Here is a 26,837-nt window from a genome sequence, read left to right on the forward strand (position 1 = left end):
AAAGGTGTTTCTTTCAACCCATCAAGGTACAAATCCCCAGAGACATGTTTCACCACTCATGGGCCATCTCACCTATGCAAGCAGGTTATTTCATGCAGTTGAGGGCAGGTGCGAGTCCTCTGCAAATTTGTTTTCAGTGAAACAGAAACCCCCACTCGCAACTTCTCAGCTAAAGGATCTTTATAGAATGTTGTGAGCTGGCTAGATTCCATTTCACTACCCCCAAAATGTTGAAAGTAATGTTAGTCAAGAAGTGATAATAGGAAGCATCTTGTCAAATGACGAAAAATATAGGCATGAACTCTATCTTTATATGGCTTCATTAAAAGCTTGTATTGTCTAATATAGCATTCAGACATGGGAAAGACACAGGTGACTTCCAATATAGACAATCTTTTATCTGAAAGGTGAAAATAGGTGCTATTTAAACAATGAATAAGCAACTATATCTATTTACGTGTTGCATTGGTTGGATGCATGTACAGATATGGGAAAGATAAAGATATGGGTACAAGGTTATGCCAATTTTCCTTTGCAAAGGAGGTCATTAGAATGGAGATAGAAGTAACCATGCAACTATGCAATTCACATATATTAAATCCAGCTATTCAATTAGATATAGATTCTTCCCAATATTGGCTAGGAAAAGTAGATGGTATATAGTAACTGCTGCAAGCATCTTATATAGATAGCACTCAAAGCAATCATTAACAGAAAACTCCTTATAAAGATGGCAGTCAATGCATTCACTAATGGCAAAATACTCATATAATTGGCATTCAAATAATCGTTATTAAAATGACAACCAACTTCTGATGACTTTTGAAAGGATCAAATAAAATCTCAAGTTCTACTGTTGACTACCAACATGGCAACCTCAAATTGAAATTTCCATATAATAACATGAAACCACACTTATACAGTCAGAAGTACTTCCGAATTTCTCTAAGAAGAAACTCTAACTTGATCTTCTGCAGTCAATAACCTTGCACCTTAGTAAAACTTCATAATGTTATGCCTCACGAGCAAACAGGAGAATCTTGCATAAATACCATGGGATGTTTTCCCAGCACACTTAACTTTGGATAACCAAGTGCATTAATTTCTTGATCCTCAAAATCCAGCCCATCCTGCAGGTTGAGATTGAGTTATAGATCGTGAACTTCGGCCATCAGATTTTGAACCGTATGAATCATAAACTGCTGGATTACCCTTGCTTTCACTACCAGAAGACTTAGATGCCTGTACATTATTACGAACTGGGGTGAAACTATCCTGCACAAAACCCCAAGTGTCACTGGAACCAACACTTGAACCACTTGCATGATGCTGAGGGCGGTAGCCATTTGAGGCTCCAGACACATTGGATGGGGGAGAATTTGACAACTGTGTGGTCAGTGATTCACCAAATGGTTGCCATTCCTTCGCATCAGTGGCCTTGAAGGGCACGCCATGGGAGGACATAGTAGACATACCTTCCTGCAGTTCCCAAATAGATCCCTCTATCTTGTCTTCTTGCTGTAGACCCAAAGAAATTCACCACAATAGTACATTTCAAGGTGATTAAAAAAGGAGTAAATCTGAAAGGCATTGAAAAGTTTCTAGAGAATAAAAATGTTTTGGAAATACTAAGAAAGACAGGTAGATGGTAGAAAGCAATTAATGATCATCTTAGTCAAAGCATATAACAACCATTTTTTATCTATACTTCAACGGAAACAAAAGCGGTAACCTAAAGAATATAAATTTGGTAACTTAAAAACCGACAACATCAAATACCAAATAATATCAAAGTTGCTAAAATGCAGGAGGCATCTTCAAGAATACAGAACCTGCCATTAGTGTTCCAAAAAAGGCACAACCATTACAGAAGCAAGACCATCCCCAACAGAACTAGCATTCACCAGATAAGCCAGATCAAAATTACATCGGTGACACAGGGAACTGGGAAAGCAGAAGTAAGAAGAAAATGGTCAATTCAAACCTGTATTTTTATAGTACCTGCGATCAGCAACTAACAACCAGGCAGAGCGAGAGGGAAATAATTAAGGAGGGCCTAAAACTTGGCCTTCATCAAAACCTCCACGGGTAATATATGGGGGAGATAACAAAGCAAATATCGATGTTTTGTTCGACAGAAACAAAGACACACTGTGCCATTTGGAGCCACCTGGACTAGATATCCAAGGCCATTAAAAAATTCAAGGTAAAGTTCCAACATGTCCATAGAAATTGAACAAATTTGAAGACCTAAACAAAAACCTTACCATAAAAGAGTGCCCCATGGGCAAAATAATCTATTCTGATACAACCCCAGGGAGGAAGGAGAATGGAGGGATTTATCAAAATATGTAATCCTTGACAATCATGGGGAGGATAGACAAATATGAATTTGTCTCACGAGTCATCATATCACTTATTTTTCTGATACTCAATATTTGTATGGTTGATTAGGCATATATCTCCATAAGGGATTTGTTCCTGCATGAGGTTGGATCGCATCATTAATTGTACATTGAAGAGAGGTTGAATGTCCAATCAAATAATTCCATGGCAAGAAGAATGATAGCAAAGATGCCATAGACAATGAATTCCCACACTCCTGCCAGCAAGCCGAGAATATTGAAGTTCAGCAATGTGGCCATCTGTGGATTGTAAGTGTTGCATTCAGAGGAGAGTCTGTCAAAGCCAAAGTAGTCAGGACTCAGGATATCTAAGACGCATGTAATTCTTTGTTTGCAAAGGTCTGGTCGACACAATGTCAGGGATAACAAGATAGGGAAGTAGTGGAAGGAAGAGAAGACAGGAGAGCCACTCAATCACCACACTGGAGGAGATCGGGCATCCGAGCTTTCACTGGCAAACCTGGTGATACCACTACAGAAGGTGTTAGAACTATTTTGGAAGAGGATTCAAGAAGCTGGCAACGCGGGAAGAGGATTCTAGAAGCTGGGAATGCGGTTGTGCAGGAGGCCAGGACTAGCCATTCAAGGATCCTATAAAATTCACGTTCTCAGAGAAGCACATATGTAGTGGCCACTGTAATGAAGCAGGAGCTACACCAATCCTTTCGGCAAAAGTTCCAGGAGAAACAGAAAAGAAATGAATGTCCAGATGCCCTGGCAGGATGATGTGGAGAACATGAGAGACAAATTCAACACTCTGGACCTGGCAGTTTTTCACTGAAAGAGGTGTATTGAAGACAATAATTATCTGGTCAAGAAAATGAACAACCACATTTAGGGAAAGCCGTATATGCTGCTGCAGCAGGAACAAAGTTCAAACTTGTCTATTCAAAGACCATACTCCTGTGGGATCCAATGTCCAACCAGCTTTGTCAGCTCGGTGTACCAACTGGAAAAGATAGACAATGGTAATGGTTTACGGGTACTCCAATCCTGAGCATTTTAATTTTTAGTCAGCAATACAGTCTACTATAGATAAAAGATGAATGGTTAGATCTTGTTATTAAAAAGTTTTCAGTTTATATCAGCTGACAGGATTCTGTCTGTCTGGTCAAATCTGCCAGCAGTTTTCTATGTAAAACCTTTTCTTAACAAAAGAAGAGATCATGCCATTAGTGATATTATAAATTTTATTTTACAGTTAGAATTCATATTCATCAGTAACTCAGTTGTCATAAAAAAAACTTTTATAGCATTAGCATTTCAAGGTATGCATGAGATTATACACAAACCTGTCTGCTTCCAGGAGATGAACAAGAACCCTCCTCCTGTTGGACTCAATGCCTAGCCAGAATTCTGAGATCACCATAACAATGAAGACATGTTGCTGGTGGTTTTATTATGTTTACAATGGTGATTGTAGATGGGTTGCCCAGGCCCCATACCTGGGTATTTTGGTTTGTAATACAGTCTACTTTAGATAGAATATAAGCTAATGGTTAGATCTTTCTATTGAAAAGTTCACAGTTTAAATGAGCTAATGGGATCCCATGTGCCTGGTTAAATCCACTGGCAGTTTTGCATATATGTAAAAAGTTATCTTGTCAAAAGGAAAGAGCGTGCCTGTAGTGAAATAATAATTTTTATTTTCCAGTAAACATTCATATTGATTAGTTTAAATTAGTTATCATGCAGAAACCTTCACAACATTCCTAATTCAAGGTTCCTTGGCGAAACATATCTAAAAAGACTATTCTTATCTTACTTTTGGAAAGTTCACAGTTTATATGAGGTGATGAGATTCTGTCTGTATGATTAGGCTAATCATATGAGGGTATGAGATTAGCACGTAATCAAGAGTACCAAGCCCTATATGTACCCCAGAGTTGGTGGTGTTGACTGTTGAACTTCTTTGTCATGGCCTTAGCAAAAATGCACCCTTCACTCAAAACCAAAATCATTGATCAGGCATGTTAAGTTTTTTCTACTATATTCTAAGGCTTGGATTAGGCAGTTTCATCGAAAGTGGGTAGTGTCCAATGATGTCCGAGAGGATTAAGTTAAGAGAATCAAGCCCTTTGATTTCATTCCATAAGTTAATGGTCTACTTTATTTCTGGGGATGTGATTAGCATTTTAATCAAGAGAACCAAGCCCTAAATGTACCCTAGTGTTGGTGGTGTTGATTATTGAACTCCTTTGTTATGGCCTTAGCAAAAATGTAACCTTCACTCAAACCAAAATCACTGATCAGGCATGTTAATCTTTTTCTACTATATTTGAAGACTTGGATTAGGCAGTTCATCAAAATTTGGGGTGGCCACTGATGTCCTAGAGGATCGAGGTAGAGGAAAAGGCTAGACAAGAGGAAAAGAATGAAGGATGGTACTAATGCTGAGCATGCCGATATAACCAATGGTGGAACATTGCTTGTCGTGGTGGAACATGCATGGCAGCGCTACCACACAGCAACAACATGCAACATGGGCCCTTTCACAATTGGTGAACACTTATTCTGTAGAGAGGCGTTTGGAAACTACCTCATGTTATTGTTTTTTTAATATAAATGAAATTATATATATACAGAGGCTCCACTCACGAGGATATTTTGGAAAAAAACAACCCGACGATCCTGCTCCATGCAACCTTGCTCCGTGGCTAAAAAACAGAGAAATGAGTGATAAAAACTCCTGAGATGAAGGAAAGCCCAGGATTTTCTCAAGATGGAAGCATCAAGAAAGAATTGGAGCAATTATAAAATTAAGAGTAGATTGGAACTCAAAACCGATTAAAGAATGCATTCAAGAAGGAAAATGTACAAAAAATCTAGGATAGAAGATTTAACCAAAACCTTGGTCATAATAGGTTCACAAGTTACATATTGGTTTTGAAATGTTATCCAAAGCGTATACAATGAGATCGAAAGTTTGGGAGGCATAAAGGTATTAAATTAATACATTGAACTCTACCAAAGAAAGATCATGAATATTAGTTCCCAGCAATATGCACTTAATGGAAACATGCTCAATTCTCATTCGTTTTCTCCTGAAATTGTTCTCCAGGTCTGCTGCTGAGTTTAACGTTTACACTTTATTGACTCGTCCATAATTCTCCGAATTTTGTCAAAATAGTGGAGCAGAAAAGGAGAATTAAGAGCAGGGAACGCCGAGAAAGAAGCAATCGGCAGAATCAGGGGAGTCTGTAACTCCTTCCCCAGCGAAAACACTATATAAAAACTCATGATACCAAACTTTGAAGGTGCTACGCCAACTTGGAATAGACATGCCTCCAACAGTTGTCTCGGAAAAGGGTCTCCAATGGACCAATCAAACGAGGAGTGAAGAGAGGGATGGAAATAGGGAATCTTCTACTTGCCAAGGAGTCCAGGGCTGGGCATAATATCAACTTAACAACATCTCTGGAGTCTGTACAAGCAGGAAGTCTTCCAAACTGTTCGGCGGGGACTCAGAGAATGAATGATGAAATTCAAAGATAAGGAATTAAAGCTGGAGGGAAAAACTGAAAAGACAGAGGACACGCATGAGATGATCAGGAACCTGCAGTCAGCCTCGGCTGATCCTGATGAGCCCTGGAAGGACATCCAAACTCTACCATAACTTCAGAGAAAAATCTTGGAAATTCAGAGAAAAATTCAAGTCGGTGAACATCCTGAAACAGTCTGTGGAGCATGCCAGTTTGGACACCTACAAGCAAACGAAAAACTGGGAGCTATTCTTTAAGGAGTTCCCTCACCTGAACACTGCTCCTTCCATTTCATCAAGATATCTCGGATGATGACCAATGACAAGGCAACCATGACAACACCCTTCCAAAGGAGGGAAGATATGTCACCCTTCTAGTTTTAATAGTGTTTAAGAAATTTTGTTTAGAAAAAGAAGACAAATCTGGGGTTTTCTCTGAAAGGTCGGTCAATATTTTTTCTGTTTCTGCTACCTCTTGCTCCAACTTTGCTCTATGGGGAGCCATGGTCCTGTACATTTTTTGTAATTTTCCTGTTAATATTAAAAATATCTTACCAACAAAAAAATAAAACAAAAATACTGTTTTTAATGAAAATTTCCAGATATGATATCTATTTTTTGACATGAAACAGTTACATCCAAGAATTTTGGGCAAAAGAGCCGCATATGAATTTCAATTTATGGAATTTATAAATGAAAACAAGGCAGGTAACATAAGACATAAGCCTATCACAGAAGCCAGTCCACACGATATGTCAGACCCATTAGTTTGTCCCATGCCCGAAATATTCTGACCTGCTGTGGAAATATTTTCCAATGTGCAAACAAAGTTATTCTTATTCACCTTTTTTTCAAAGCAGGAAAAATGGTTCACTAGATCACTTGAGGGCAGCCATCTCCCAGTCTCCCAGCATCCCAAGCCCCATGATCATTTCCTGTCCCCTCTTTGGACACACTTTGTACTTACAATCCTAGAAGCATACCATATCTCTGTGTACCTAGGTTTATGGGCAAAATGTTGCCTACTAAGTTGCACAAATACAGATGCTGGAACAAATTAGGATACGGAAAAACTTTCAAAAATCAGGATAGGATATGGTTAGGATTCAACAAATGCATATATACATAAGCAAAAAAAACTACGAGACATAAAAATTTCAGAATACCAGTATGGAGGTGTCACCATTTCAGTCAGGGAAACCCTGCAAACCAAGATGAGGTTGCCTACTTGTGGGGGAAATAATATAATCAATGTTGGAACTTGAAGGAGGTAATGGATAGACAAAGGGACGATGTAATATCCCTAAGGAAAATTAACAGTAAATATGCAAAGCAAAATAGACAAACACATCATGAAATTAAAACAAACCATCAGACCACGAAATTGGCACCCAAACTGTGTTGTCTACTCATTTTATTAAATGGAAAAAGTGTACAAGGTATTGGAATGTGTGCACTTAGGCTTGCTCTTGGCAAGCTAGCAAAAGCTCAAAATGACCAATGGAACACTCTCCTCCAATCTGTTGCTAATTCGACCTAGAAAAGCGTTGTTGCGTGAAATGATCTGTTGTTAGAGCATTTCCCGCTGCTCAGAAAAAAATCCGAGAAATTAATTCCGACCTCTTCACAAAAAACCCAGAATAACCCATAAAGGGTTTGGCTTAAGCTTGACCTTGGAATTTTGACCCTCTTGGGCTTGGCTGGCTCTCCTGCTGGGTAAATCCACCCACCTAAGAAATATGTTGTTGAATGCTCTCAAAATGCCTGCAATCCCTATTAGAAGGCTCCCCAAGCCTTCCCACCGAATTTCCTCCTCAAACTCCCTTATCTCCACAACCTCTCGGAGTGCCTCTAACTGTGAATGCGCAGTCCCTGCTGCTGTAACTTGAATTCATGTTGCTGGTACGAATTGAGTTGAAGTCGAACTCCCTCCTAGGGTTGGCACTCGAAGTCCACCGAAGCAAGGGTTGGGATTTCTGTTTGGAAACACCCGGTGTGCTAAACATCACCATGCAGACTTAGCTCACTGCTCAAGCGTGCTCTTGTCAAAAGACAAATTCTGAAAATGATAAATGATGAGCAAAATGAGAGCCCCTCCTTCCTTTTGTCGATTTGCCTCCAAGGTTACCCATGTGGGCCCACATCGAATTTCCCTCGCCTTTTTCGCACCAATGAGAGCGTACTCTCCATGTGGGCCGAAAATCCTTTGTGGTGGCTCCCACACTCCAGCAAAGCCGCAATCTTTCCTTCAAACTCTAAATTTGGGGTGCTTCTCATGCCAAATATCAATTGTGGGTCCCCTAGGACCACTTCTCCTAAGTGAAACAATGCAATGCGCCAAAATTGAGCAAAATTTGATATTTACGTAGTGAAACACTAAGTAAGAATATCACAGTCCTCCTTGCCAAAACGTTGCTTGTCCTCAAGCAACTGCAAAGAAGGATGTTGTAGTATCTGTTCCCCCTCCCGGGTGGCATCCTCATCTGGTAGATTCCTCCATCAGACCAAAAACTCCCTGACGACCCTATAACGTAGATGTCTCTCCCTGGTATCCAAGATGGCCTCCGGTTCCAACACTAAGTTCCCCTCATCATCCATAGGGGGTAACTTTGAGGTTGTTGTGACCTGAAGCCTCAGTGCCTTCTTCAGGCAAGACACGTGAATAATGTTGTGCACCCAGCTCCCCGGGGGTAACTCCAACTCATATGCTACCTCCCCCACCCTCTAAGTGACACGATAAGGCCCATAGAAGCAGGATTTGAGCTTCTCAACCCACTTTTTCTTAAGTGTAGATTGTTTGTAGGGTTGGAGCCTCAAGAATACCAAGTCCCCAACTTCGAACTGCCTCTCAACTCTGCCCCTGTCTACATAAATCTTCTGCAGATTTTGGACCATTTGTAGGTTGTCCTTCAGGGCCCTCAAGATATCTTGGCTCTCCTGTATCCAGTCCTTGGCCCTTGTGGCCCTGCAATCTCCAAACATAATGTCAGCAAAAGACAACCCATCATAACCATATATAGCTCAAAATGGTGACATACCTATATACATGTGATGTGTAGTGTTGTAGCAGTATTCACCCAAGTGCAGCCACCATATCCATGCTCTTTGTTGCCCAGTCACATAGTTACGCAAGTAGCCCTCCAGCCACTTGTTAGCTATCTTCGTTTGTCTGTCTGTCTAAGGGTGGTAACTGGTACTTGGGGTGAGCTCAATACCCACCAACCGAAATAGCTCCTGTCAAAATCCACCCATGAATCTGTTGTCCCGATCACTAACGATGGTCTTTAGGAGACCATGTCGCCGAAACACCTCTCTGAAGAACAATTCGGCCACCTGTGAGGCCGAGTAACGAGCTGGAATGGCAAAGAAGTGAGCGTACTTCGTCAAGTGATCCACCACTACATAGATACAGTCCTTGCCCTGTATTGTGGGCAGCGCAGTAATAAAATCCATCGATATGATTTCCCATTTCCCCTCCGAAATGGGAAGCAGCTGCAATATGCCCGTGGGTGTGTCTGCTCTCCCTTGTTCCGCTGGCATGTGTGACACTCTCGAATATGCCTCAAAACATCATCCTTGAGGCCCTTCCACGCAAAGCGCTCCCTGATGGTCCGATACGTCTTTGTGAACCCCTAATGCCCCGCTAGTGGTGAATCATGAGCAGCTTGTAGAATCTTCTCCCTCAGCGAGGAGTTTGGTACCAAGTAAATCCGGTCTCGGTAGTAGAACACCTCATTCATTACCCGATACTGATCATCTGTCACTAACCCATCAAGGACCTCACATGCAAACTTGTTCTTGGAGTAATCAACTAGTAACTGCGCCCTCCAGTCCGAGGCGATGCTCATCAAGGACAAAGTGGTCGGTCTCCTAGACAACACATTAGCCACTACAATGTGCTTCCCTTTGACATACTCAATGTCAAAGTTATATGCCTGTAGTTTGCTTACCCACTTTTATTGCCTCTCCTGTAGCTGATTATGCTCCCAAAAAAAAACCTAAGGTTGTTATGATGGGTCTTAACCTTGAACTTGTTCCCCACCAAGTACTACCTGAACTTGGCCAACGCATGCATGATGGCCAGCATCTCCTTATCATAGATGGAGCAAAGTAGCTCATGGGGCAGTAGCTTCCTACTCTCAAAAGCTATGGGGTTCCCTCCCTGCATCAATAAGGCCCCCACGCCCACTCTTGATGCATCACACTCCAACACAAAAGGCTGAGTGAAGTCAGGAAGTGCCAACACCGGACAGCTAATCATGACCTCCTTGAGGCGATCAAATGCCTCCAACGCTGTAGTAGTCCACTCAAAGGCCCCCTTCTTCGTCAAGTCTGTAAGGGGTGCAGCGAACTGGGAGAAGCCCTTCACAAACTTCCTGTGATAAGTGCAAAAGCCCACAAATCTCCTCAGGTCGGTCACATTTTGGGGCTCTGGCCAATCCCGGATAGCTCTAATCTTCTCCTCATGTACCTTGACACCATCTTCCCCAATGATGTGCCCTAGGTAGAGCATCTCGGTCAGCCCAAACTCGCACTTGGACAGTTTAACATAAAATTGTTGCTCCTCCAATATGTGCAGTCCTGTCTCAAGGTGTTGCAAATGCTCTTCCCATGTCCGGTTGTAAATCAATATGTCGTCAAAGAACACCAGCACGAACTTCCTCAACTGCCCATGAAACACGTGGTTCATGCATGACTGGAATGTCGCGGGTGTGTTGGTCAGCCTGAAGGGCATAACCAAGAACTCAAAGTGCCCATAATGGCACCAAAATGTTGTCTTCAGGACATCTTGGTCCCTCACCCGGATCTAATGGTACCCCGACCGCAGATCAATCTTCGAGAAGAACTTCACTCCCCTCAACTCGTCCATCAGCTCATCTATACGGGGAATGGGATAGCGGTTCTTCATTGTCTTCTTGTTGAGGGCCTTATAGTCAATGCATATATGTAAGGACCCGTCCTTCTTCTTCACCAGCACAACCGATGAAGCAATAGGGCTAGAGTTGGGCTTGATATGCCCGAGTGCCAACAACTCGTGGATGGCCCTCTCGATCTCATCCTGATAAGCCTTGGGATGTCGATAAAGGGTGGTGATGACAACCTGCACTCCTGGCTCCAACTCGATAGTGTGCTCAAACCCCCAGTCAGGTGGTTGTCCCGGTGGTATGTCCCCAAACACCACTGGATACCTGTCAAGAATAACATGTATCTCTGAATGTGGTGGCTTGGGCTTTCCCCCAGCCTCTGAGATCCTCAACTCCACAGCCCACTCAATGTCTCCATGTCTCAAGTCAGCCTCCATCTTGTGGGCCGAAACAGTTTGTGGTGGGTAGGAGTGCATCCCCCGAAGCAACACAATCTTGCCATCTGGCCCTACAAACTCCATCTCCAACTTCTGTCAGTCTATTGTAACTCTGCCAAGCATATAGAGCCATTGGACTCCCAACACTACGCTGGTGTCCGGTACATCCACCACAAAGTAATGATCTGTCATGGAGTAATTCCCCATGGTCACTGTCAAGGTTAACACATAACAAGTGGACTGCAACGTTCTGTCCCCAATCACAAGAACTGAGAATCCCTCAAACTCCTTAGTTGTGATACCCTGCCTTTGAACCAACTAGGCATCAATGAAATTATGGGTAGCCCCACTGTCCACTAGAACTGATACCCGCTGCCCCTGTACAATGCCTCTAATCCTCATAGTCAAGAATTTCCATACCCCACACAATGATGCAAGGACCCCTCCAATAGGTGCAAAGGAAACTCCCCTTGTTGGTGGTGGTGGTAGTGGTGGTCCTCCTCCTTGCGGTGCAGCATTGTCCTCTCCACCCATCTCAAAATAGGTCTCATCCTCTACATTGATGTCAAAGAAGACCTCGATATAGTGGGCCTTGCCCGTTGCACACCTATGGCCTGGTGCCCACGGCTCTTGACAAGTGAAGCACAATTTCCTCCTCCTGAGGTCTCTCCAAGTCTCATCATCCAACTACCCACACCCTTGATTAACTCTCGATGGTGGAGCCCTAATGTCCTTCTCCCTCTGCTGGAAACCTTGTCTAGGGGGTAATGGTGCCCTTGCCCTAGGTAGGGCATCCTGTAAATATCGGGCTCTCCCAACTGCATCTTGCAATGTAGTGGGCATGTTGAACCTCACTAACCCATGCAATGGCTTTGCTAGCCCATCCACAAACATGAAAATCCTCCTAGACTCTGACAAGTCAGGCACCATCACAGACAATCGCAGAAACTCTGAGATGTAGGTTTTTGCACTCCCAGACTGTTTGAGCCTTGTCAGCTCCCTGAAATACTCCTCTGGATCCTTCCTCTCAAACCATTCCAACACCATCCTAATGAAATCATCATAAGCAATCACTCTCGCATGTCCCAACGTGATCAATCCATGGAACCACCAGTCATGGGCTTTCCCTTCCAGATGCAACGTGGCAATCTTGATTGCCTCTCCTTTTGTCATTTGGTTCAGCTAGAAATAAACATCCAACTTTTCAACCCATGCCTTGGCCAAGCTCTTGGAGGACCCATCGAAGGTTGGGAGAAATAGCCTCCCCATAGTGTGTTGCAAATCTGTCCCCTACATATAACCTCCTCCATTCTGTCCCTTGGGCTTGTTGTTTCCCTTCAACTGACAGAAATCTTTGAAAGTGATGGCCCTCCCAAATTCAGGCCCATAAGACTAATACTCCAGGAAATATTCCCCATAAGGTGCTTCCTCCTGCTTTGGCTACCCACCTACTCCGGATTGTAGGAATGTAGGAACGGTGGATCTAGGGGGTGTATTCTGAATCAATGGCATGTTGGCGTGGAGAGATGCATGTTGATGTGAGGTGCCAAATCCTTCTCCATAGTGGAAATCCCCTTGGACGCCCTTACCTTTGTTGCCATTACCATTTTGTTGGCCCATTCCTTCAATGTTCCGAGACAAATACTACATTGCCTTCAGTAGGAGTTGGGGAAACTCCTTCTCCTCATCCCTTTTGTCTCCTTCATTATCCCCGATGTTGGTTTCTTCAACCTATGGTTCTATAATCACAGGATCAAGGATGATCTCTAACTATCGTTCCTTGCTCCAATACCTCTAGCTCCGGTATGTCACGTTCTGCCTATCCTCCGGTGTCATAGACTATGTTGCCCCCACAGGTTGTGCCAAATCTATGAGCTTTGATACCACTATAATATCCCTAAGGAAAATTAACAGTTAAATATGCAAAGCAAAATAGACAAACACAACATGAAATTAAAACAGACCATCAAACCGCGAAATTGGCACCCAAATTGCGTTGTCTACTCATTTTATTAAATGGAAGAAGTGTACAACAAGGTGTTGGAATGTGTGCACCTGGGCTTGCTCTTAGCAAGCTAGCAAAAGCCCAAAATGAACAATGGAACACCCTCCTCTAATCTGTTGCTAATTCGACCCAAGAGTTGCGTTGTTAATGCCTAGAAAAGTGTTGCTTCCTGAAATGATATGTTGTTAGAGCCCTTCCCGCTGCTCAGAAAATTCCAAGAAATTAATCCTGGCCTCTTCACAAGAAACCCAGAATAACCTACAAAGGGTTTGGACAAAGCTTGACCCCGGAATTTCGACCCTCTTGGACTTGCGTGGCTCTCCTGTTGGGTAAATCCACCCACCTGAGAAATCTCCTGCTGAATGCTCTCAAAATGCCTGCAATCCTTGTTAGAAGGCTCCCCAAGACTTCCCACTGAATTTCCTCCTCAAACTCCCTTATCTCCACAACCTCCCGGAGTGCCTCTAGTTGTGACTACACAGTCCTTGCGTTGCTGTGACTCTCCCTACTGTTGTAACTCGAATACCTGTTGCTGATACGAATTGAGTTAAGTAGAACTCCCTCCTAGGGTTGGCACTCGAAGTCCACTGAAGCAAGGGCTGGGATTTCTGCTCGGAAACACCCAATGTGCTAAACAACACATGCAGACTTAGCTCACTGCTCAAGCGTGCTCTTGTCAAAAGACAAATTCTGAAAATGATAGATGATGAGCAAAATAAGAGCCCCTCCTTCCCTTTTGTCGATTTGCCTCCAACGCTACCCATGTGGGCCCACATCGAATTTCCCTCACATTTTCGCACCAATGAGAGTGTACTCTCCATGTGGGCCGAAAATCCTTTGTGGTGGCCCCCACACTCCACCAAAGCCGCAATCTTTCCTTCGAACACTAAAGTTGGGGTGCTTCTCATGCCAAAAATCAATTGTGGATCCCCTAGGCCCACTTCTCTTAAGCGAAACAATGCAATACACCAAAATTGAGCAAAATTTGATATTTACTTAGTGAAACACTAAGTAGGAATATCACAGATGAAGAAATGTTATAATATGGAATAAATCACTGGTAAACCAAGGTCTTCGCTTTGAAGTTTTTACACAATCCTTAAAGTGTGGATATGTCTAAAATTTGACAGAGCAGCCAATGATAAGCTACCTAGGTAAGGATAGAGGAGTTCTTGAGGATGAGTGGGGAAGTTAGACTCACCTATGCTTTAGGAATAGGTCAAGCTACTACATAAAATCTCACACAATTGTACAGTGGATCAAGTTTAGCCAGGTGATTTGAATTATAGTAAATATATTTTGTGTCATGGCAGTTTCATATTTTAGGTATGGACCAGTTTTGGCATGGCAGTTTCTGAAGTATAGTTTATATTTACATATATTCCTGAAATTGCAGGTTCATAGACCAACTAATATAATAACCAGTTTTATATAAAATAAAACTTCTTTCTATTTTTTCCTTTAAAGAACAGCATAGGATTTCCGATTTCTAGAGTTTGGACATGTTGGGGAGTGTGGCTAGCTAGAAATCAAATGATTTTAGAGGATAAGGAGATTTCATCCTTTCAGGTGGTCCATCAAATAAGAGCTTTATCCTTGGAATACAATAGGCCAACTGAGGATGGACTGATGGATGAAGGGGGCGGACTGATGGACAAAGAATTTTGGGATTTCTCAGATGAATCATCTGAGGGTCTTCCAATCTGGTCCTGCCCTAGTGTGCTAGGTCTACCTAAACACCTCACCAGTATTCAAGACAGCTTTGTACCCTGGGGCAGTGGGTTTGCAGCAGGTGATGCCCAGAGAGGATACCTTTTCAACGGTTCAACCATACAATGCTTGGGTGGTTGTATCCAAGGGAGATCTCAATCTGGTGCTTTTACTCATGCGTGTGCGGAGCTCAGAGACACCACTATCCAGAAGTCCAAGTGTATTGAAGGCACATGTTCACAGGTTACTCATCCCTTAGGTTTTAGAAAGGTATCCAGCAATCTCTCTTTGGATTGTGGTAGGGTTTCAGAATTCTACGAGTGGATTCATGTCTGGATTTCATGATAGGTAGTAATTACCATGGGTTTACCAGTGATCAACCAAAGGTGGCAAATTTGGATCCTAGTCTCCACTTGGAGAGGGGTAGTTAAGTTACAAATCCTGTATCAGATGGTCAGGTGAATGGGTTCTGACAGTGCTGAAAGTGTGTCGAGAGGAGAAAGGATCCAGTAAACTTGGGGTGTTGGTGGAAGTTGTAAAGATGGATGAAGTTTTAGATATGGTGGGATCAGCAATCGTTGGGAAGTTGCAGGGAAGGAGAATGAGGGAGAAGATTCTAAAGTAGTGCTTGGTGGGAAAATTGGTGCCGTTCTTGGACTATCTACCAAATTGTTTTGTGCTAGCTCAAGAATGATTGGCTTTTGTACTTTGATCTCCCCAAGATACAAATCAGGTTCTAAATAGTCAGTCGAAATGGGACTTCCAACCATTACTATTCAAACATTGATCACCTGCATTTGATGCAAAGATGAAAAGAATGGACTATGTTCCAATCTGGGTAAATTAACCGAGTATTCCTGTAATCTTTTGGGCCAATGATGTCTCCAGGGAAATCGGAAACTCCCTTGGTATTTTTATAAGCAGGTCTATCCTTCAGGAGTACAGTGGTTATGAATATGGCTTACACATTTGTGGGTGTGGATTTAAGGGAGGGCTTGGCAGAGGCAATTGCTCTAAAAAAGGTAACCTAGAGTTTGAATAAATTATGGAATATGAAGGCATTCCTTTTCGGTGCATGAGGTGCCATTCCTATTGCAATCTTGCAGTGGAATGAAGCATGCCTAGCTAGAAACAGAATTCGGCCTGTAAAAAGTCTCAAGCTGAGAATTCTAGAGAAAAATTGGAAAAGGTAGACACCAAGTAAAAGGGGAAGACTCAGACTTCTTTACTCTGATAGTGTTGTGGACGGTGTAGAGGAAGAACTTCAGTTGCCATAGACTCCCTTGGAGCGTCTATAAAAGGTAGTCGAGTTGAAGACTAAGCACACTCCACAGAAATATCCACAGTTTGAGCTCATAGAAGCAGGGTATCCAATTAAAGAATTTAGTATGTCCCCAACCCAAAGGCCTCCTTGAATTTAATTTTTAAGGAATCTTCTTTACAGTTTTCTAATATTGAAATTATTTGATTCGCCTGATAAGGAACCCACTTCTTCCATTAATACTGTGAACTTAAGTGATGATAAGGAGTTGATGTCCATATCTGAGGGTGAAATGTTGATGCCTGAAAACATAATCTCCATCCTGTAAATAAGAAGGGTTTTATTTTCATTAATGATGTTGAAGGTGGCTTAGCGTTTGTGGATGAAAAAAGCTCAATAAATTAGTACTAAGGAAATAAAATCCTATATGTCATTAGCACAAAAACACACTTGTAATGAGATATTTTTTGGTAAATAACTGTCGTTGGAAGGGGTTCCTAGAGGAACAAATGCCCTGTTAGACAGTTTGAAATGATTGCCCTAACCCTAAACAAGGATTTAGTCCATCCCTCAAAAAATTTGGTTCTTAAGGGGCTAGTTAATATACACAACACCAGATGTTATACCGCTACAAGAAACTAAGACTTTAGGGGGTAGAATCGGAAGTGACTTGAAAAGGCTTTTTATGGGATGGGAATTTACATTTATTGATGCTAGAGGTTGGGGGGGCTAATCTTTGGTTGGAGAAAACAGTCCTTCACCTACTCTAATTGTTGGTCTTTCTCTTCAGATTTGGTGACCTAATTATACTGCCAAGACTTAGGGAGGGAACTTTCTTTCCTGAGCATATATGGTCCATATACTGACAAAGTTGAGTGTTGGGTCAAAGTCTTCCACCGGGGATGGCTCAACCAAGGTTTGACAATTTTGGGGGGAATCTCAATTTCTCCTTGGGAGCTTCAGAGATATAGGTATTAGGGACCTTCTGCTCAAGTGGATTATCTATCAAAGTATATTTTGAAAAACAGATGAAGTAGGGCTGATAGATATTGAGGTAATAAAGCTCTCCCCAACCTAGAAAAATAAGAGGGTTGGAGTAGATAGAATTGCGATAAGGCTGGACCATTTTCTTATATCAGACCTCTTTTTAGATGAAGATATCAGATCCAAAATCCAGTCTTGTTTGGAGGGATTCTGACCACTCACCTGTAATACTAGAATTGGCTCCCACAAAGAAAAAACCCCTCGTTCCTTCAACCTAAATCCTGAATGGTTTAGGAGGAGAAATATGTCAAGAAACTAAAGGATGTCTGGATTCCATTTTATTGTTCTTCTCAGGGATCAGCTGCCCTACAATTTGAGCAGAACCTCAAAAGGGCTAAACAGTCCATTGAGTTGGCAATTTACAAAATGCATAAGGAGAGAGTGTTTAAAGAAGTGGAGGCAAAACTAGATTCCCTGTACACAAGTGATGGTTTTGGTTTCTTAATTGAGCCACAAATTTAGGAGTGAATGAGCTGGAAGCAAAGAAGAGGGCACTGCTTTTGGATAAAGAAAATTCCTGGAGTCTAAAAAGTAGGGCATTGTGGCTACAAGCTGGGGTTGAAAACTCGTCAGTTTTTTCATCATTTGCAACCTACAGGAAAAAAATACACTGTGGAGGGTATAAAAATCAGATGGATTACTGGCAACTAGCTTCAAAGATATAGTGCAAGAGGGTGTGAGTTATTTAGGATCTATTTATAAGGCTGAGAGAAGAGCAACAATAGCTGAGGTTTTAAGAATGTCTACATTCTTCCCTAGTTTTGTGAATCCTGAAGACAACCAAAATTTAATGGAGGAGGTGAGAAGGGAAGAATTACTTACAGGTCTTCAAAGTTTTTAAAATATAAGAGCCCCAGGCCTGATGGGCTGCCTGTGGAATTATTTTGAGGATGCTTTCATTTCATAGAAGAAGACTGGTGGAAAGTCAATGAGAAGTCCAGATTCTCTGGAAAAATCCTGGCATCCTATAATGCTACCTTTACTGCACTGATTCCAAAGACTGATAACCCCAGTTCATTTCTAAAATTCAGGCTGATTTCATTCTGTAATTTCATTTATAAAACCATCTCCAAGATAATTGCCTGCAGGTTAAAGGAGATTTTGTCAAATCAGATTTCTGGTGAGCAATTTAGTTTCCTGGAGGTGAGGTAGATCCATGAGAATGTGGGGGTGGCACAAGAAGAGTTACATTCTATTAAAGTGGAGAAGCTCAAGGCTATGGTGGTGAAGGTGGAAATTTCAAAGGCATATGACAGTCAGCTGGCTCTACCTGCGATTAATGCTAATACATTTGGAATGCTCTGCACAGATTGTTACACTTGTGATGAATTGGGTCACTTATGTATCTTTCTCCACTTCTTATAAATGGAGCTGCAACTCAGATTTTTGGACCTGAAAGTGAGACAGGGATGCCCCCTTTCTCCATTATTGTTTCTTATTGTAGCAGAAGGCCTTAGTGGGGCTTTGAAGGAAACTCTTAGGGCTCAAAATTCTTAAGGAATCAAAGTTGCAAACACTTGTACTTTGTCACATCTTTTTGTTGGTGATACTCTTGTCACTAATTTTCTGTGACGACTCTAGGGCGGATGCAACTAGACTCAAACATATTATAGATATTTTCTGCTTGGAAACAGGTATGCAATTCGATGTGGACCAGCACCATTTCCTTTTGTGGTATCACTGACGAGGATCAAGTCTTTCTGTCTCCTCTGTTTCCTCCTTTCTCCACTATTGTTTCCTATTGTAGCAGAAGGCCTTAGTTGGGGTTGAAGGAAGCTTTTAAGGCTGGATATTTAAGGGAATCAAAGTTGCAAATACTTACTTTGTCATATCTTCTTTTTGTTGATGATATACTAATTTTCTGTGATAGCTCTACGAGAGATGCAGATAGACTGAAAGATATTACAGATCTTTTCTGCTTGGCAACAGGTATGTGGATCAATGACAATAAGTACCAGTTCCTTGTAGCATTGCTCATAAGGAGCAAGTCTTTATGTCTGCTCTCCTTCCTTATCAACAGTTTGATCTATAGAGTGATATGAAGTACCTGGACTTTATACTTTAGCCAAATAAGTATCAGAAAACATGTCAGCAATGGCTTATCACAAAAGTGGAAGAAAAATTAAACTTGTGGTGCAATCATTGGTTGTCTGGAGGGAATCGTTTGGTCCTGGTCAAAGCAGTGTTAGAGAGCTGGATGTGTTTATCCTGGATACAAAAGGGAATTTTGGAGGTAATTAGAAGGTTAACCTACAGATTTATTTGGTCTAAGTGCAAAGATAGAGATTGTATACCACTAGTTAATTGATAGAGAGTGTATACCACTAGTTAATTGGAAGAGGATATCAGTTCCAAAAGCCCAGGAGATTGGGACTTAAGGACATTTTCTTATTTTTCCAAAGCTTTATCTGCAAAAACTGCTTGGAGACTTAGAGTAATGGCTCACATGCCCAAGTGATAAAAGAAAAGTATATTGCCTATGAAGCAATGGATGGCTAATAACAAATCCTGTAAAGAGCCTAAATAATGGATGGTTGTCTTAGCTTTTCGATTAGTAGGTAACAGGCTTGTTTGGAGTGATGGCAGGCAAACAAGGGTAAAATTTGGGGTGGATTCCTGGATAGGTTGTGGTAATGATTTTAGGATTCCAAACCATATCACTCTGTATTTGCGATCCAGGGGCTACTTTGATCTATCACAAGTTGCCAATGTTAACAGAACCACTATTTGGCATCAAGTACTGGAAGGGATCTGGATCTTGGGGAGGAAGATGCAGATATATATTATATGGGATTGATATACTGACAAACTTAGATCTAATTTTGTGAGGTTAAAGAGTGAGGAAGATCAACTGGTATGGTCAATAAACCCAACCGGGATCTATGCACCAAAGGAAGGCTACAAAACTCTTGCTGGAGAAGGGGGCATAGAAGTTAGAACCACAGAAGTGAGGGCGGACAAAGGTGTGGAGATTCAAATGTCCATATTAGTATCATATATTTATGTGGCTACTACTAAACAACAAGGTCCTTACCTGGGACATTCTCCCAAAAAGTAAAACACTGGGTCCAGGTTGGTGCAGCCTGTGCAAGGAAAATGATGAAACAATTTTTCATCTAATTACGTCTTGTGCTTTTGGCATTTGCCCATCAAGTTTGGCAGGAAATTGAAGGCATCAGTGGATTGAGGAATGTTTGGTCAGGGAACTCTGTTGAGAGTCCAAACAAGAAACACAGCATCCGGGTTGGTGTAGGCCGTGCAAGGAAAATGATGAGACAATTTTCCATACAATTGTGTCTTGTGCTTTTGCCAAACAGGTTTGGCAAGAAATTGAAGGCATCACCAGAATGAGGAATGTTTTGTCAGCGGACTCTGTCAAGGAGGGTCTATAAAAGTGGTGTGAAAATTCTGCATTCAAGAGTTATGGAACTCTCCCTTTGATAGTTGCTTGGGGGATTTGGTTGATAAGGGATGCAAAGATTTTCGAAGACAGGGACATCCCTCCACTACAATGTGCTATTCAAGGTCTAAACATGTTAGACGCCTTTAAACAGGAATTGATTTGTCAAGGTTCCTAGGCAGATTACGGAAGAATCCATTGATAGGAGAACTTGGTCATATTTTGATGGGGCTTCCCAGGGCAACCCTCCTATGGGAGAAGGTGGGGTCCTTTACTTTTCTTATTCTCATTCCTTAAGGTTCAAAGCTGGAATTGAGCAAGGTTCAAGTAATTTCTCAGATTTATGGCATTGAATTTACTTCTTACTTTGGCTCTGGAATGTGGATTATCTCATCTTCAGGTTTTTGGAGACTCCTTGGTAGTGAAGGAATTTTATGCTACAGCCAGTCTTGTATGAGGTCTGTGGTCTTCAAGAAAGGTTCATTTCTATCTCTTTATCCCACATCTACAGAAAAAGGAATCATATGGCTGATGGATTGTCAAAGGAGCATCTCAGTCTAGCTAGAAGTGGCTGGGTCATCATGGAAGATCAGGCTGAACTGTGCTCACAGTTTACTCATGCTTCTTTCTACTAAGGTTTTCATTTTCTGTTGACAAGGATCTAAATAGCATGTTTTTAATGACTGAATTTGTATAAGAGGACTGTGCAAAAATATTTTTGATGGACAGATGGCATCAGTTATATTCTGTATTATTTTGATTACCGTTGATCTCCTTTTTGTAGAAATATATAGGATGATATAAAGTGTTTACTATAAAGACAGTAGATGATGGACATATCTATATCTTACTCTTGACCCGTGTTAAGGTTATCATGAATGCTTTTATCATCTGCTGTTTGTAATTTCACTCTATATGAAATAAAATTACAATTATTTTTTTCTGTGGAGAGAAAAGGATTTCTAGAGAAAATATATTTCTAAAAAGATTTTTAAGATAGAGGAATATATCAAACACACTACACAACCAGCATCAGAAATTATTGCAATAAGAACAAACCTTGTTGCCTGAGTGCCAGCTTCCAGGTACCAACCGCTGTTTTTGCTGTTGTTTCAGCTGTTGCACTTGTGCCTGTTGGGGTACGACTGGCTTTGTGCTACCTTCTTTACTGAATGTGGTGACGTTCGGAGCAGTTGCTGTAGACAAGGTCTGTTTTAACTCTTGTATCTCTTGCCTTTGAGAACGGCAGATAGCTGTCAATTTTTCATACTTTGATGTGATTTCTGCCTTTTCTAAGCGCACCTGCTCCAGCTCTTCTTTCAATCTGTCCACTTCTACTTGTAAACCTTCTTTGCCAAACACACTAGTTCCAGTGGTGGGCTTATGGTTATCAAAGTCTGCAACAAATGCATTAAATGAATCATCATGAAATGGCCCACCAATTTCTGAAGCTGAAGCCTTCACTGGAGATACACCAGAGTCGATTGTGTTTTCATCCCCGTGGTCAGTATCCTCAGAGCTAAGCCTTATCTGGTTTATATCTGGACTCATTTCATCATATCCCTGCCGAGTTGTAGGTTGTGGTGAGGCATGCACCTTCTTCATAAAGTTTGACATACCGCTTTTCAAAATGTGTCCAGCTCTGGACTGATTTTCCTTTGGTGAACTTAAAATGCCTTGTTTTGGATGACTTTCAGGGCTTTGTGACCTCTGCTTGAGTACACTTTCACTCCCAGGATCCTTATCAAACACAGGGCCTTTGTCATCCACGGGCACAGATTCCTGTGCATACTGACTTGACCAAAATGCTCCTAAAGAGCTCCCACTACTAACACCACCTTGTATTGCCTTTGAATCTGGTTGTACCATAGGTGGTGACTGACGATCTTGGTCTTTTGATGTAGGTGGAGGTGGTGGTGTTCTAGATGGGAGTGGAGGAGCTCGCCTTGTTGGCACAGGATTACCTACAAAGTGATATTCCAATTTGTCTGCATCAGGATAAAATACATAGCTACATGCCCAATCATACTTCTTCATTTGTCAACAACGAGAATAGACTCTAGAAAAACTCAAAACTATTTCACAGTCATCTTACCATGATCTTGGGCGTCCATAGGAGGAGCATGTACCTCAGAATTAGCCATAGATAATGGTCTATCTGGACTTGATTTACGCAACTCAACTGGTAGAAGTTCATTTACACGGCGCCATATCTGCATGCCAGATAATACAAGGTTGGGTTCAGTCAAGAGAAAATTACTGCAAAAGCATGCAGATATGACTCGATGGCTAAGACACGTAGAGTGCACGCTAGTGATCATTTAGAGCTACCCATGGAGACAGAATACTCTAGGACTAACCTAGTTTCAGTGAGATGAGGGGGCCAATCAAGCAAAGCCCTTGCCTGCATGATATCGGGTCTGACTTCTGGAGCAGCTGTGAGCATGTCCTTGATCAATTCAACCAATGAAGAACTGTATCTTGGTAACTCGGGAATGCGGTAGTTCCCATTCAATATTTGTAGCTTCGATTCGCCGTCAAAAGCAGACTTTAGATAAGCTATCCTGTAAAGTAGACACCCAAGGGCCTGTAGAAAGAAAAGAAGGAAATAAATTAATAGTTTTACAGAAATTGAACAAGTCATCCGAACATTCCTAAACTACATATTGAAGGATATACAACAAAGAAGCATGCATAATGCAACACCCCAATAGTGAACCAAACTTACCCAGATATCAACCTTTTCACTTATTAGCTCTCTTCTGTAGAGATCCCACATCTGCAAGGCAAGCATTTGCAATATAAGGCCCACTTTAAAATCTAAAAAGAATTAGCCCATAAAACTCCCAGATTACTTCAATAGCAAAAATCCAACCACAGTACCACTGATATATAAAAGCAGATTAGCCATGGAAATACTGAAAAACTTCCTTCATTGCTAGAGTGTCAGCACTGCTATTGCCACAATAAACAGAAAAGTTTCTATGTAGAGATGCATAGAAATAAAATCCTTCCAAGACATGCATCTGAGAAAAATAATTTCTCCCCCTTTTCATGTTTTGTTCAAAAGACTTTCAGATATTAACAAAAGCAAGATATGCAGAGGACCAATTTACGGGATTGAGCAAATAACCTCAGGTGCTCTGTAAGCTGGAGTTGTGTGTTTTCTAATGATGTCTTCTTCAATTCCCATCTCCTCGGGCCTCTCAAATCGCTTGTGATTTGTGGAAGTGCTACCAAAATCACATAACTTCCATACACCATCAGCACCCATTAAAACATTTTCAGCTTTCAGATCCCTACATCAAACATTGATATAATGAACAAGCCTCATAAGATGCAAGACTGAGAAGAGATTTACTCAGGTGATTACAATAAAGATATAAACTAAACCTTATTAAACAATAAGAAAAACCTCATTACAGCGAAGTAAGAGATGCTTTGAAGAGACCTAACCTCAAAGTAATGTACATAGTACATTTTAAAGATAACTTATATTAGAAAAAACAGATCAATTCTCTACGATGATTATTAGCTATTTTCCGAAAAATGTAAAACAACAAATATTTTCCTCGTGTTCAATTTGATTTGTCCTCGGAATAGCTCAATAGAACCCACTGGAGTACAACAACAATAACAACAACCAGATTAATCATATTTTAATTCCATCCGTAAAATTGAGAGCAACCCTATCACGACTTGACTCAAAACCATAACTCCTCCAACACATATGAAACCCTGTCACTGCCTAGAGCCGCGGTTAACAATGCTCATATGTGATGTTCGAAGCTAGATCTACATGATTCAGAGACCAAAAATCCTCTGAGAGATCCATTTACATTTTGGATCCAAAATTAGATTGACCAGATTCGGAGACTAGAAGTCATCCAAAAGATCTCAAAATTGCTATAATGTCGAAAAATGGAGTAAATCTTGTTGAAGAAAGGGCGATCACAGAGAGATCGAGTGATCAAATCAAAGCACTCAGTGTTCAAAGGAAATGCCGCCGCGTTAATATAGCCAACAGAGTTAATTACTGTATCCGAAATCGGCTCGTGGCGTTGAAAAGCAGAAGGTACAATTAGGAGCGAAGGGCTACTTACCAAACAAATAAGGCAGATTGTGGAGCAGCCATGTTACATACAGAAGAGAGTTGGGAATTCCAGGCATTGGGTTCAAAACAATGTTTCATTGGAAATGATGTTGCTCCACGGGGATTGAACATGGGACGGGAATATGGATGGAACAAACCAAACAGAACAACACGACAGGGATCGATCGAGTCAATTTTAAAACCAAGAACGAAAAAGTCACCTGTGTGCAATTGGGGGCATTTGGCAATGCATCGCGTAGACAGCATTGCAGACATCACGAAACATGAGAAGAATCTGTTTCTCTTCGAAGTAGGCGGCGGCTCTGCTTTCCAGAACATTGACCAGAGCCTTCTCGCAGAACTCCATGACCAGAAAGCACTCTTTAGTTCGGCCCAGATCATAGACAGTCTGCGCATGAAGAGTGACCACATTTGGGTGTCCGCGGAGGGACCGTGATACAGCAACTTCTTTCTTGACGAGATCCAGAGATTCACCATCGTTGCAGATGATGTGTTTCAGTGCGTATTGCTTGCCAGATTGGGAATCCCGGACAAGATAAACGCAAGAAAACCCTCCCTCCGCAATGGTGCTGCGCACCTGGAGCTTCAGAGATCCAACTTCCACCGTTTTACCTTCCAGCCCGGCCTGATCCTTGTTGGGCATCAATTGCTTCAGTCGCCACATGATGATATCTTCAAATGCAGCGGGATTGAGATCTGTAAATCTAAATCTAAATCTGATGGTGGTTCCAGCAGCAGCTTCAAATGGTGAGCAATCGAAATGAAAATAAGTAGAAATCAGATCAAAAAATGGGAATGGAGGAACATGGGGTTTGAGTACAAGAGACCTGTTGGAGTGGAATTGTTCTAGGTTGGCCTTTTAGACGCATCCATCCGCTCTTTCTCCCGAATACACCAAAAACCAATGAACGTAAAAGGAGAACAGCAAAGGGAAAGGGAAAGGAGGTCTTGTGACTGGGGATACGTTATTATTACCAACTAATAAAGGGATTGGAGGCCTTCAAAGCAGGGAGGCCTTCTCATCAAAAGTAGGGGATTAGTGCTTAAAATATAAATTTTAAAACGGGTGGAAAGTAGGTGTTGGATGGAAAGGCAAGGTGAAATAAGGTGGTGGGGCTCCCTCCATCAACCATGAAAGGTGGTGGGTGGTCCACAGAGTTAGTTACAATCCATTCCATAGTTGCCATTCTCGATGGTCTCTACTACAAAGGAGTTTATTACAAAGGAGGATTATTAGTAGTCTCTCAACATGGGAGGAAGTAATCACATAAGAATTATTAGTATTCTCTTAATATGAAAATATCAGAGAATGAGAATCACATAAGAATTGTAGCATGTTATTTTGTTTCTCGAGTCTCAAAAATTTACAAAAATAAAGGGCTTTACAATAAAGATCCATATGCAGCTTTAAAATAAGATATTGCTATGTACTCTCAGCAGGGAGAAGTTTTTTTAGTGGGAGATTTCAATGTTAGAACATCAAATAATCAAGCTAGCATTCTTTGTTGCAAAGAGGATAACAATCCTATTTGGCTCACTGAAGAGGAGAAATCCCCAATGGGTGAGGTGTTCAGAAGATGACAAAGTTAGCAATCATTTTGGAGAGGAGTTGCTTACACTGTGTGGGGCTTTCAACTTAATTATTTGCAATGGTCTGGATAGATGGAAAAGGTCTCAGAATTTCACTTGCAACACATACAACAGGGCAAGTGTCGTTGACTATGTGATGTGTTCACACAGCTTGATAGAAAAGATAGACGAAGTTAATATTGGAGAGCATATTTGTGACTTAAAATCAGACCATAACCCAATTTATCTAAGTTTATCATGGTTAGAAGAAAGATAGCATAGGAGGAAAACTCAATGCTCTCGACAATCATTATCAAGGGGCAAAATTCTTCTAACACAAGAAAATTGTACTATCTTCTAGACAATGTTAGAGAGATTAATTCGGAAGGAGAAAAATGGTTTCCAAAGCTTCAACATCATGAGTTAACAAATATAGTTCAAAGTGCACTTGAAAAGTGCAAAAGAGCAAAAAATAGGAAATCAGAATCAAATTGTTTTCTTGTAAATGCTTGGTTTGATGAGGAATGCAAAATGGCAAGGAGAACC

At 41.4% G+C, this 26,837-nt stretch overlaps 1 protein-coding gene across 1 annotated transcript; it reads right to left on the reverse strand.

The window, feature by feature from the left end:
• Positions 1-750: 750 nt before the first annotated feature.
• LOC149153180 (Protein kinase superfamily protein) lies at positions 751-25,695 on the reverse strand. Its single transcript, XM_089439820.1, has 8 exons — positions 25,550-25,695; positions 24,923-25,438; positions 23,742-23,907; positions 23,337-23,387; positions 23,013-23,195; positions 22,704-22,821; positions 21,668-22,572; positions 751-1,518 (listed from the first exon to the last, which is right to left on the reverse strand). The coding sequence occupies exons 2-8, from the start codon at positions 25,384-25,386 to the stop codon at positions 1,114-1,116; spliced, it is 2,292 nt and encodes a 763-aa protein (XP_089295946.1). The 5' UTR covers positions 25,387-25,438; positions 25,550-25,695; the 3' UTR covers positions 751-1,113.
• Positions 25,696-26,837: the final 1,142 nt, after the last annotated feature.

Source organism: Pinus tabuliformis, chromosome 9 (genome assembly GCF_031772625.1).
Source record: "Pinus tabuliformis cultivar Carrire ecotype Pingquan chromosome 9, CPIR1, whole genome shotgun sequence".
Lineage (NCBI taxonomy): Eukaryota > Viridiplantae > Streptophyta > Pinopsida > Pinales > Pinaceae > Pinus > Pinus tabuliformis.